This window comes from Balaenoptera ricei, chromosome 2, assembly GCF_028023285.1.
Source record: "Balaenoptera ricei isolate mBalRic1 chromosome 2, mBalRic1.hap2, whole genome shotgun sequence".
Lineage (NCBI taxonomy): Eukaryota > Metazoa > Chordata > Mammalia > Artiodactyla > Balaenopteridae > Balaenoptera > Balaenoptera ricei.
The window spans coordinates 67,059,262-67,073,238 of record NC_082640.1 but is presented as its reverse complement, the minus strand read 5'-3'; the positions used below and the strand labels follow the sequence as shown (position 1 = coordinate 67,073,238).

At 37.6% G+C, this 13,977-nt stretch overlaps 1 protein-coding gene across 8 annotated transcripts in view; it reads left to right on the top strand.

Annotated features, from left to right (window-relative positions):
• The window catches only part of KIF23 (kinesin family member 23), a 41,120-nt gene that overhangs the window by 7,590 nt on the left and 19,553 nt on the right, over positions 1 to 13,977 (top strand). For all 8 annotated transcript variants that reach the window (XM_059912883.1, XM_059912881.1, XM_059912887.1 and 5 more), the window contains one exon: positions 56 to 161. In XM_059912883.1, the coding sequence (XP_059768866.1) occupies positions 56 to 161 (106 nt within the window). The remainder of the gene's footprint in view (positions 1 to 55; positions 162 to 13,977) is intronic.

Sequence of the window (13,977 nt, the reverse complement as noted above, 5' to 3'; positions counted from 1 at the left end):
CCTAGCTATAGTGGAATTCCGTTTATGTGCTTTTTATTTTTTTCCTTCTCCACAGACTCAGTATTCATTTAAACAAGTATTTGGCATTCATACCACCCAAAAGGAGCTCTTTGATGTTGTGGCTAATCCCTTGGTAGATGACCTCATTCATGGCAAAAATGGTATGATTCTTGGAGTTTTGTTGAATTTTTCTTTTTCTCCCCCTCTGATAAAACTTTTTTGATACTTAGGTATTTGATTTATGTTCAGCCTTGAACCCAGTTAATTTTCCAGAGTAGTGTTAAACCTGCTTTTCTGAGCAGTTATTTTTATTTTTTTAATTTGCTTATTTTTCAAATTTAATTTTTATTTTGCATTGGAGTATAGTTGATTTACAGTGTTGTGTTAGTTTCAGGTGTACAGCTAAGTGACTCAGTTATACATATATCCATTCTTTTTCAGATTCTTTTCCCATATAGGTTATTACAGAATATTGAATAGATTTCCCTGTGCTATACAGTAGGTCCTTGTTGATTATCTATTTTAAATATAGTAGTATGTATATGTCAATCCCAAACTCCCAATTTATCCCTCCCCTTTGGTAACCATAAGTTTGTTTTCTAAGTCTGTGAGTCTGTTTTGTAAATAGGTTCATTTGTATCACTTTTTTATTTTTTTATTTTTTAGATTCTGCATATAAGCAATATCATATGATACTTGTCTTTTTCTGTCTGACTTACTTCACTTAGTATGATAATCTCCAGGTCCATCCATGTTACTGCAAATGGCATTATTTCATTCTTTTTAATGGCTGAGTAATATTCCATTTTATATATGTACATTTTATATATGTACCACATCTTCTTTATCTATTCACCTGTTGATGGACATTTAGGTTGCTTCCATGTCTTGGCTATTATAAACAGTGCTTCACTGAACATTGGGGTGCATGTATCCTTTTGAACCATGGTATTCTCTGGATATATGCCCAGGCCTGGGATTGCTGCATCCTATGGTAGCTCTAGTTTTAGTTTTTTAAGGAACCTCCATACTGTTCTCCATAGTGGCTATACCAATTTACATTCCCACCAACAGGGTAGGAGGGTTCCCTTTTCTCCACACCCTCTCCAGCATTTGTTATTTGTAGACTTTTTGATGATGGCCATTCTGACTTGTGTGAGGCAATATCTCATTGTAGTATTTTTGTTTTTTTTTTGAACCCAGATTGTGTTTGTTTATTCTTTTTTTTTTTTTTTCACACACACCCACTGTATTTTATTTTTACAAGAGATAGACTGACACCAAGCATTGTACATGGATGACCACAACAAAAGCAACAATGATTGCAATTACCAAACATGAAACACACTCATACTATGTCATAATATTGACATTCAGTCCAGTAATCCTCCACTGTAACAGCTCCTTTACTTTGCAGTGAAAATTGATTTGTATATTCTTTGCCTCTGAGTCCTTGTGGGATTTTTTTTTTTTTAAATTCAGACAGAAAGTCACAAAAATTATACTCATCCTCATCAGTTCACTCAGTCCCATGTAATTCATTTTTTTTTTCATCTTGATCTTTTGTTAGCACTTTTATGAGTTCATCAGTTTTTCATTAGAGTTCTGAAAATGCTTATTCATTCAGTTCAGCAGTACAGTCAGTTACCAGAAACCTGTACTTGTCAGAGTCTTTTCCATGAATTTCTTGAAGATGAAACCCTCTTATAGGAACATATTTGCAAAATCATCAGAGTACACCCAGAACTGTCTGTAAATGACAAAAGACTTAAAAATGACCACGGTTAAAGATTTGATGAAAGTTCATAATAATGCAGTTGACAAGAAAATTAGTTATTTCTGAGATATACATTTTAAAGTAATAACTAGGATTATTACTTATAACATTATACCAGAACATATAAGATTTTTAGAAATTTCATGTAATGTCTGAAACATTTATATTAACATATTTCCATACATATTTCCATACAAATACAAATATAAGATTTTTAGAAATTTCATGTAATGTCTGAAACATTTATATTAACATATTTCCATACAAATACAAATATAAGATTTTTAGAAATTTCATGTAATGTCTGAAACATTTATATTAACATATTTCCATACAAATAACCCAATGAAAGTTTAGTATTAGTTGTTTTGTTTGTTTTTTTATACTGCAGGTTCTTATTAGGCATCAATTTTATACACATCAGTGTATACATGTCAATCCCAATCGCCCAATTCAGCACACCACCATCCCCACCCCACCACAGTTTTCCCCCCTTGGTGTCCATATGTCCATTCTCTACATCTGTGTCTCAACTTCTGCCCTGCAAACTGGGTCATCTGTACCATTTTTCTAGGTTCCACATACACGCATTAATATACGATATTTGTTTTTCTCTTTCTGACTTACTTCACTCTGTATGACACTCTCTAGATCCATCCACGTCTCAACAAATGACTCAATTTCGTTCCTTTTTATGGCTGAGTAATATTCCATTGTATATATGTACCACAACTTCTTTATCCATGCGTCTGTTGATGGGCATTTAGGTTGCTTCCATGACCTGGCTATTGTAAATAGTGCTGCAATGAACATTCGGGTGCATGTGTCTTTTTGAATTACGGTTTTCTCTGGGTATATGCCCAGTAGTGGGATTGCTGGGTCATATAGTAATTCTATTTTTAGTTTTTTAAGGAACCTCCATATTGTTCTCCATAGTGGCTGTATCAATTTACATTCCCACCAACAGTGCAAGAGGGTTCCCTTTTCTCCACACCCTTTCCAGCATTTGTTGTTTGTAGATTTTCTGATGATGCCCATTCTAACAGGAGTGAGGTGATACCTCATTGTAGTTTTGATTTGCATTTCTCTAATAATTAGTGATGTTGAGCATCTTTTCATGTGCTTTGTGGCCGTCTGTATGTCTTCTTTGGAGAAATGTCTATTTAGGTCTTCTGCCCATTTTTGGATTGGGGTGTTTGTTTCTTTGATATTGAGCTGAATGAGCTGTTTATATATTTTGGAGATTAATCCTTTGTCCGTTGATTCATTTGCAAATATTTTCTCCCATTCTGAGGGTTGTCTTTTGGTCTTGTTTATGGTTTCCTTTGCTGTGCAAAAGCTTTGAAGTTTCATTAGGTCCCACTTGTTTATTTTTGTTTTTATTTCCATTACCCTAGGAGGTGGATCAAAAAAGATCTTGCTGTGATTTATGTCAAACAGTGTTCTTCCTATGTTTTCCTCTAAGAGTTTTATAGTGTCCAGTCTTATATTTAGGTCCCTAATCCATTTTGAGTTTATTTTTGTGTATGGTGTTAGGGAGTATTCTAATTTCATTCTTTTACATGTAGCTGTCCAGTTTTCCCAGCACCACTTATTGAAGAGACTGTCTTTTCTCCATTGTATATCTTTGCCTCCTTTGTCATAGATTAGTTGACCATAGGTGCGTGGGTTAATCTGTGGGCTTTCTATCTTGTTCCATTGATCTATGTTTCTGTTTTTGTGCCAGTACCATATTGTCTTGATGACTGTAGCTTTGTAGTAGAGTCTGAAGTCAGGGAGTCTGATTCCTCCAGCTCCATTTTTTTGCCTCAAGACTGCTTTGGCTATTCGGGGTCTTTTGTGTCTCCATACAAATTTTAAGATGATTTGTTCTAGCTCCGTAAAAAATGCCATTGGTAATTTGATAGGGATTGCATTGAATCTGTAGATTGCTTTGGGTAGTATACTCATTTTCACAATGTTGATTCTTCCAATCCAAGAACATGGTATATCTCTCCATCTGTTGGTATCATCTTTAATTTCTTTCATCAGTGTCTAATAGTTTTCTGCATACAGGTCTTTTGTCTCCCTAGGTAGGTTTATTCCTAGGTATTTTATTCTTTTTGTTGCAGTGGTAAATGGGAGTGTTTCCATAATTTCTCTTTCAGATTTTTCATCATTAGTGAGGAATGCAAGAGATTTCTGTGCATTAATTTTGTATCCTGCAACTTTACCATATTCATTAATTAGCTCTAGCAGTTTTCTGGTGGCAGTTTTAGGATTCTCTATGTATAGTATCATGTCATCCGCAAACAGTGACAGTTTTACTTCTTCTTTTCCAATTTGTATTCCTTTTATTTCTTTTTCTTCTCTGATTGCCATGGCTAGGACTTCCAGAACTATGTTGAATAATAGTGGTGAGAGTGGACATCCTTGTCTCGTTCCTGATCTTAGAGGAAATGCTTTCAGTTTTTCACCATTGAGAATGATGTTTGCTGTGGGTTTGTCATATATGGCCTTTATTATGTTGAGGTAGGTTCCCTCTATGCCCACTTTCTGGAGAGTTTTTATCAGAAATGGGTGTTGAATTTTGTCAAAAGCTTTTTCTGCATCTATTGAGATGATCATATGGTTTTTATTCTTCAATTTGTTAATATGGTGTATCACATTGATTGATTTGCGTATATTGAAGAATCCTTGCATCCCTGGGATAAATTCCACTTGATCGTGGTGTATGATCCTTTTAATGTGTTGTTGGATTCTGTTTGCTAGTATTTTGTGGAGGATTTTTGCATCTATATTCATCAGTGATATTGGTCTGTAATTTTCTTTTTTTGTAGTGTCTTTGTCTGGTTTTGGTATCAGGGTGATGGTGGCCTCATAGAATGAGTTTGGGAGTGTTCCTTCCTCTGCAATTTTTTGGAAGAGTTTGAGAAGGATGGGTGTTAGCTCTTCTCTAAATGTTTGATAGAATTCACCTGTGAAGCCATCTGGTCCTGGACTTTTGTTTGTTGGAAGATTTTTAATCACAGTTTCAATTTCATTACTTGTGATTGGTCTGTTCATATTTTGTGTTTCTTCCTGATTCAGTCTTGGAAGGTTATACCTTTCTAAGAATTTGTCCATTTCTTCCAGGTTGTCCATTTTATTGGCATAAAGTTGCTTGTAGTAGTCTCTTAGGATGCTTTGTATTTCTGCGGTGTCTGTTGTAACTTCTTTTTCATTTCTGATTTTATTGATTTGAGCCCTCTCCCTCTTTTTCTTGATGAGTCTGGCTAATGGCTTATCAATTTTGTTTATCTTCTCAAAGAACCAACTTTTAGTTTTATTGATCTTTGCTATTGTTTTCTTTGTTTCTATTTCATTTATTTCTGCTCTGATCTTTATGATTTCTTTCCTTCTGCTAACTTTGGGTTTTGTTTGTTCTTCTTTCTCTAGTTTCTTTAGGTGTAAGGTTAGATTGTTTACTTGAGATTTTTCTTGTTTCTTTAGGTAGGCTTGTATAGCTATAAACTTCCCTCTTAGAACCGCTTTTGCTGCATCCCATAGGTTTTGTTTGGGTCGTCGTGTTTTCATTGTCACTTGTCTCTAGGTATTTTTTGATTTCCTCTTTGATTTCTTCAGTGATCTCTTGGTTATTTAGTAACGTATTGTTTAGCCTCCACGTGTTTGTCTTTTTTACGTTTTTTTCCCTGTAATTCATTTCTAATCTCATAGCGTTGTGGTCAGAAAAGATGCTTGATATGATTTCAATTTTCTTAAATTTACTGAGGCTTGATTTGTGACCCAAGATGTGATCTATCCTGGAGAATGTTCCGTGCACGCTTGAGAAGAATGTGTAATCTGCTGTTTTTGGATGGAATGTCCTATATATATCAATTAAATCTATCTGGTCTATTGTGTCATTTAAAGCGTCTGTTTCCTTATTTATTTTCATTTTGGATGATCTGTCCATTGGTGTAAGTGAAGTGTTAAAGTCCCTCACTATTACTGTGTTACTGTCGATTTCCTCTTTTATAGCTGTTAGCAGTTGCCTTATGTATTGAGGTGCTCCTATGTTGGGTGCATATATATTTATAATTGTTATATCTTCTTCTTGGATTGATCCCTGGATCATTATGTAGTGTCCTTCCTTGTCTCTTGTAACATTCTTTATTTTAAAGTCTATTTCATCTGATATGAGTATAGCTACTCCAGCTTTCTTTTGATTTCCATTTGCATGGAATATCTTTTTCCATCCCCTCACTTTCAGTCTGTATGTGTCCCTAGGTCTCAAGTGGGTCTCTTGTAGACAGCATATATATGGGTCTTGTTTTTGTATCCATTCAGCCAGTCTATGTCTTTTGGTTGGGGCATTTAATCCATTCACGTTTAAGGTAATTATCGATATGTATGTTCCTATGACCATTTTCTTAATTGTTTTGGGTTTGTTTTTGTAGGTCCTTTTCTTCTCTTGTGTTTCCCACTTAGAGAAGTTCCTTTAGCATTTGTTGTAGAGCTGGTTTGGTGGTGCTGAATTCTCTTAGCTTTTGCTTGTCTGTAAAGCTTTTGATTTCTCCATCAAATCTAAATGAGATCCTTGCCGGGTAGAGTAATCTTGGTTGTAGGTTCTTCCCTTTCATCACTTTAAGTATATCATGCCACTCCCTTCTGGCTTGCAGAGTTTCTGCTGAGAAATCAGCTGTTAACCTTATGGGAGTTCCCTTGTATGTTATTTGTCATTTTTCCCTTGCTGCTTTCAATAATTTTTCTTTGTCTTTAATTTTTGCCACTTTGATTACTATGTGTCTCGGCGTGTTTCTCCTTGGATTTATTCTGTATGGGACTCTCTGTGCTTCCTGGACTTGGGTGGCTATTTCCTTTCCCATGTTAGGGAAGTTTTCGACTATAATCTCTTCAAATATTTTCTCTGGTCCTTACTCTCTCTCTTCTCCTTCTGGGACCCCTATAATGCGAATGTTGTTGCGTTTAATGTTGTCCCAGAGGTCTCTTAGGCTGTCTTCATTTCTTTTCATTCTTTTTTCTTTAGTCTGTTCCGCAGCAGTGAATTCCACCATTCTGTCTTCCAGGTCACTTATCCGTTCTTCTGCCTCAGTTATTCTGCTATTGATTCCTTCTAGTGTAGTTTTCATTTCAGTTATTGTATTGTTCCTCTCTGTTTGTTTGTTCTTTAATTCTTCTAGGTCTTTGTTAATCATTTCTTGCATCTTCTCAATCTTTGCCTCCATTCTTATTCCGAGGTCCTGGATCATCTTCACTATCATTATTCTGAATTCTTTTTCTGGAAGGTTGCCTATCTCCACTTCATTTAGTTGTTTTTCTGGGGTTTTTTCTTGTTCCTTCATCTGGTACATAACCCTCTGCCTTTTCATCTTCTCTATCTTTCTGTAACTGTGGTTTTTGGTCCACAGGCTGCAGGATTGTAGTTTTTCTTGCTTCTGTTGTCTGCCCTCTGGTGGTTGAGGCTATCTAAGAGGCTTGATGGGAGGCTCTGGTGGTGGGTAGAGCTGACTGTTGCTGTGGCGTCAGAGCTCAGTAAAACCTTAATCCACTTGACTGTTGATGGGTGGGGCTGGGTTCCCTCCCTGTTGCTGTGGCGGTCAGAGCTCAGTAAAACCTTAATCCACTTGACTGTTGATGGGTGGGGCTGGGTTCCCTCCCTGTTGGTTGTTTTGCCTGAGGCAACCCAACACTGGAGCCTACCCGTGCTCTTTGGTGGGGTTAATGGCAGACTCTGGGAGGGCTCACGCCAAGGAGAACTTCCCAGAACCTCTGCTGCCAGTGTCCTTATCCCCACGGTGAAACAGAGCCACCACTCGCCTCTGCAGGGGACCCCCCAACACCAGCAGGTAGGTCTAGTTCAGTCTCCCCCAGGGTCACTGCTCCTTCCCCTGGGTCCCGATGCACACATTACTTTGTGTGTGCCCTCCAAGAGTGGGGTCTCTGTTTCCCCCAGTCCTGTCAAAGTCCTGCAATCAATTCCCACTAGGCTTCAAAGTCTGATTCTCTAGGAATTCCTCCTCCCGTAGCCGGACCCCCAGGTTGGGAAGCCTGACGTGGGGCTCAGAACCTTCACTCCAGTGGGTGGACTTCTGTGGTATAAGTGTTCGCCAGTCTGTGAGCCACCCACCCAGCAGTTATGGGATTTGATTTTACTCTGATTGCGCCCCTCCTACCGTCTCACTGTGGCTTCTCCTCTGTCCTTGGACGTGGGGTATCCTCCTTGGTGAAGTCCAGTGTTTTCCTGTCAATGATTGTCCAGCAGCCAGTTGTGATTCTGGTGCTCTCGCAAGCGGGAGTGAGAGCACGTCCTTCTACTCCGCCATCTTGGTTAATCCTCCTCATTGTAGTTTTGATTTGCATTTCTCTAATACTAAGCAATGTTGACCACCTTTTCATGTGCCTCTTGGCCATCTGTATGTCTTCTTTGGAGAAATGTCTATTTAGGTCTTCTGCCCATTTTTTGATTGGGTTGTTTTTTGTTTTTTTTTTTTTGTGATGCTGCATGAGCTGTTTGTATATTTTGGAAATTAATCCCTTGTCGGTCTCATCATTTGCAAATATTTTCTCCCATTCTGTGGGTTGTCTTTTCATTTTGATTATCGTTTCCTTTTCTGTGCAAAAGCTTTACAGTATAATTAGGTCCCATTTGTTTACTTTTCTTTTGGTTTTTATTACTCTAGGAGGTGGATCCAAAAAGATCTTGCTGTGATTTATGTCAAAGAGTGTGCTAAGAGTTTTATAGTATCAGGTCTTACATTTAGGTCTCTAATCCATTTTGAGTTTATTTTTGTGTATGGTGTTAGAGACTGTTCTAATTTCATTCTTTTACATGTAGCTGTCCAGTTTTCCCAGCACCACTTATTGAAGAGACTGTCATTTCTCCATTATATATTCTTGCCTCCTTTGTCCTAAATTAATTGACCGTAGGTGCGTGGGTTTATTTCTGGGCTTTCTATCCTTTTCCATTGATCTATATTTCTGTTTTTGTGCCAGATTTCTGTAGTTTTATAGTATAGTCTGAAGTCAGGGAGCCTGATTCCTCCAGCTCCGTTTTTCTTTCTCACGATTGCTTTGGCTCTTGGGGATCTTTTGCGTTTCCACACAAGTGTAAAAATTTTTTTGTTCTAGTTATGTGGAAAATGCCATTGGTTATTTGATAGGGATTGTGTTGAATATGTAGATTGCATTGTAGTATAGCCATTTTGACAATATTGATTCTTCCAATCCAAGAACATGGTATATCTTTCCATCAGTTTATGTCATCTTCAATTTCTTTCATCAACATCTTATAGTTTTCTGCATACAGGTCTTTTGCCTCCTTAGGTAGGTTTATTCCTAGGTATTTTATTCTTTCTGATGAGATTGTAAATGGGATTGTTTTCTTAATTTCTCTTTCTAATCTTTCGTTATTAGTGTATAGGAATGCAAGAGATTTCTGTGTATTAATTTTGTATCTTGCAACTTTACCAAATTCATTGACCAGCTCTAGTAGTTTTCTGGTAGCATCTTTAGGATTTTCTATATATAGTATCATGTCATCTGAAAACAGTGACAGTTTTCTTCTTCTTTTCCAATTTGGATTCCTTTTATTCCTTTTTCTTCTCTGATTGCCATGGCTAGGACTTCAAAACTATGTTGAATAAAAGTGGTGACAGTGAATATACTTGTCTTGTTCCTGATCTTATAGGGAATGCTTTAGGCTTTTCACCATTGAGTATGATGTTAGCTGTAGGTTTGTCTTACATGACCTTTATTATGTTAAGGTGTGTTCCCTCTATGCCCACTTTCTGGAGAGTTTTTATCATAAATGGGTGTTGATATTGTCAAAAGCATTTTCTGCATCTATTGAGATGATCAAAGGGTTTGTATTCTTCAGTTTGTTAATGTGGTGTATCACACTGATTGATTTGTGGATACTGAAGAATCCTTGCATCCCTGGGATAAATCCCACTTGATCATGATGTATGATCCTTTTAATGTATTGTTGGATTCAGTTTGCTAGTATTTTGTTGAGAATTTTTGCATCTGTATTCATCAGTGATATTGGCCTGTAATTTTCTTTTTTTGTGATATTCTTGTCTGGTTTTAGTATCAGGATTATGGTGGCCTTGTAGAATGAGTTTGGGAGTGTTCCTTCCTCTGCAATTTTTTAGAAGAGTTTCAGAAGAATAAGTGTTAACTCTTCTCTAAATGTTGACAGAATTCGCCTGTGAAACCATCTGGTCCTGGACTTTTGTTTGTTGGGAGTGTTTTTTTTAATTTTATTGAAGTGTAGTTGATTTACAATGTTGTGTTAATTTCTTCTGTATGGCAAAGTGGTTCAGTTATACATATATATATTCTTTTTCGTATTCTTTTCAATTATGGTTTGTCACAGGATATTGAATATAGTTCCTTGTGCTATACAATAGGACCTTGTTGTTATCCATCCTATATATAATAGTTTGCCTCTGCTAATCCCAAACTCCCACTTCTTCCCTCTCCTATCCCCCCCTCCCCTTGGCAACCACAAGTCTGTTCTCTATATTTGTGAGTCTGTTTTTGTTTCACAGATATGTTGAGTTGTGTCATATTTAAGATTCCACATAATAAGTTTTATCATGGTATTTGCCTTTCTAACTTACTTCGCTTACTATTATACCTAGAGTGTGATAATCTCTAGGTCCATCCATGTTGCTGCAAATGGCAGTATTTCATTCTTTTTTATGGCTGAGTAATATTACATTGTATATATGTACCACATCTTCCTTATCCATTCATCTGTCAGTGGACATTATGTTGTTTCCATGTTTTGGCTATTGTAAACAGCACTTCAATGAACACTGGGGTGCATGTATCCCTTCAGATCATGGTTTTCTCTGGATATATGCCCAGGAATGGGATTGCTGCATCTTATGGTAGCTCTATTTTTAGTTTTTTAAGGAACCTCCATACTGTTCTCCATAGTGGCTCTACCAATTTACATTCCCACCAACGGGGTAGGAGGGTTTCTCCACAACTTCTGCAGCATTTGCTATTTGTAGACTTTTTATTGATGGCCATTCTGACTGGTGTGAGGTGGTACCTCGTTGTAGTTTTGATTTACATTTCTCTAGTAATTAGCGACATTGAGTATCTTTTCATGTGCCTATTGGCCATCCGTTTGTCTTCTTTGGAGAAATGTCTATTTAAGTCTTCTGCCCATTTTTTATTGGGTTGTTTGTTTTTTTTGTTATTGAGTTGTATGAGCTGTTTGCTGATTTGGGAAATTAAGCCCTTGTCAGTCGCATCATTTGCAAATATTTTCTCCCAGTCCGTAAGTTGTCTTTTCATTTTGTTTGCGGTTTCCTTTGCTGTGCAAAAGCTTATAAGTTTGATTAGGTCCCATTTGTTTATTTTTGCTTTTATTTCTATTGCCTTGGGAGTCTGACCTAAGAAAACATGGGTATGATTTATGTCAGAGAATGTTTTGCCTATGTTCTCTACTAGGAGTTTTATGGTGTCTTTTTCTTTCTTTTTTATATTTTTCCATTTTGGCCGTGCCATGCGGCATGCAGGATGGTGCAATCCAGGGATCGAACCTGGGCCTCTGCAGTGAAAGCGCCAGATCCTAACCACTAGGCCACCAGGGAATTCCCGGTGTCTGGTCTTATAATTAGGTCTTTAAGCCACAGGTTTGTGGGTTTATTTCTGGGCTCTCTCTTCTGTTCCATTGATCTGTATATCTGTTTTTGTGCCAATACCATGCTGTTTTGATTACTGTAGCCTTGTAGTCAAGTCTGGGAGTGTTATGCCTCCTGCTTTTTTCTTTTTCCTCAGGATTGCTTTGGCAATTCTGGGTCTTTTATGGTTCCATGTAAATTTTGGTATTATTTGTTCTATTTCTGTGAAAAATACCATTGGTAATTTAAAAGGGATCACATTAAATCTGTAGATTGCTTTGGGTAGTATGGCCATTTTAGCAATATTAATTCTTCCAATCCAAGAGCATGGGATATCTTTCCATTTCTTTGAATCATCTTTAATTTCCTTTAATAATGTTTTGTAGTTCTCAGCATATAAGTCTTTCACCTCCTTGGTGAGGTTTATTTCTAAGTATTTTATTTTTTGTGGGAGTTTAAAAGGGATTGTTTGTTTACATTCCCTTTATATTTCATTGTTAGTGTAAAGAAGTGCAACCTATTTCTGTATGTTAATCTTGTATCCTGCTACCTTGCTGGATTCATTTATCAGTTCTAGTGGTTTTAGTGTGGAGTCTTTAGGCTTTTCTACATATATTATCATGTCATTTGCATGTAATGACAATTTTATCTCTTCCCTATGAATTTAAATACATTTTATTTCTTTTTCTTGTCTGATTGCTCTGGCTAGGACTTCCAATACTATGTTGAAGAGAAGTGGTGAGAGTGGGCATCCTTGTCTTGTTCCATATTTTAGCAGGAAGTCTTTCAGCTTTTCACCATTGAATATTATATTGGCTGTGGGTTTGTCATAAATAGCTTTTATTATGTTGAGATACGTTCCCTCTCTACCCAGTTTCATAAAGGTTTTTATCATGAGTGAATGTTGAATTTTGTCAAATGCTTTTTCTGCATCTATTGATGATCACGAGGCTTTTTTCCTTTCTTCTGTTGATGTGGTGTATCTCATTGATTGATTTATGTATGTTGGATCATCCTTGGAACCCTGGGATGAATCCAACGTGGTCATGATGTGTGACTTTTTTTTTTTTTTTTTAAATGTAGCTTTTTTATTTTTATTTTTTATTTATGGCTGTGTTTGGGTCTTCGTTTCTGTGCGGGGGCTTTCTCCAGTTGTGGCAAGTGGGGGCCACTCTTCATCGCAGTGCGCGGGCCTCTCAGTATCGCGGCCTCTCTTGTTGCGGAGCACAGGCTCCAGACACGCAGGCTCAGTAATTGTGGCTCACGGGCCCAGCTGCTCTGCGGCATGTGGGATCTTCCGGGACCAGGGCTTGAACCCGTGTCCCCTGTATTGGCAGGCGGATTCTTAACCACTGCGCCACCAGGGAAGCCCGTGACCTTTTTTATGTGTTGTTGGATTCGGTTTGCTAGTATTTTGTTGAGAAGTTTTGTGTCTATATTTATCAAAGATACTGGCCTGTAATTTTTTCTGTGTTACCCTTGTCCAGTTTTGGTATCAGGGTGATAGTGGCCTTGTAGAATGAATTTGGGAGTGTTCCTTCCTCTGGAATTTTTGGGAATAGTTTCAGAAGGATAGGTGTTAACTCTTCTCTAAATGTGTGATAGAATTTGCCTCTGAAGCGATCTGGTCCTGGACTTTTGTTTGCTGGGAGGTTTTAATCACAGTTTCAGTTTCAGTACTTATGATTGGTCCTTTCATATTTTTCTATTTCTTCCTGGTTTAGTCTTGGGAGCTTGTACCTTTCTAAGAATTTGTCCATTTCTTCTAGGTTATCCATTTTATTGGCGTACACTTGCTTGCAGTAGTCTCTTATAATCGCTTGTATTTCTGTGGTGTCTGTTGTAACTTCTCCGTTTTCACTTCTGATTTTCTTGATTTGAGCCCTCTTTTTTCTTGATGAGTCTGGCTAAAGGTTTATCAGTCTTGTTTACCTTTTAAAAGAACCAGCTTTTGGTTTCATTGCTCTTTCCTGTTGTTTTCTTCATCTCTGTTTCATTTATTTCTGCCGTGATCTTTATGATTTCTTTCCTTCTACTCACTTTGGGTTTTGTTTATTCTTTTTTCTTTAGTTGCTTTAGGTGTAAGGTTAAGTTGTTTGAGATTTTTCTTGTTTCCTGAGGTAAGATTTTATTGCTATAAACTTCCCTGCTAGAACTGCTTTTCCTGCGTCACATAGGGTTTTTTTTATTATTATTAATTAATTAATTAATTAAGTTATGGCTGTGTTGGGTCTTCGTTTCTGTGCGAGGGCTTTCTCTAGTTGCGGCAAGTGGGGGCCACTCTTCATCGCAGTGCGCGGGCCTCTCACTATCGCGGCCTCTCTTGTTGCGGAGCACGGGCTCCAGACGCACAGGCTCAGCAATTGTGGCTCACGGGCCCAGCCGCTCCGCGGCATGTGGGATCTTCCCAGACCAGGGCTCGAACCTGTGTCCCCTGCATTGGCAGGCAGATTCTCAACCACTGCGCCACCAGGGAAGCCCCTCACATAGGTTTTTGATTGTCATCTTTTTGTTGTCATTTGTCTCTAGGTATTTTTTTACGTCTTCAGTGATCCATTGGTTGTTTAGTAACATATT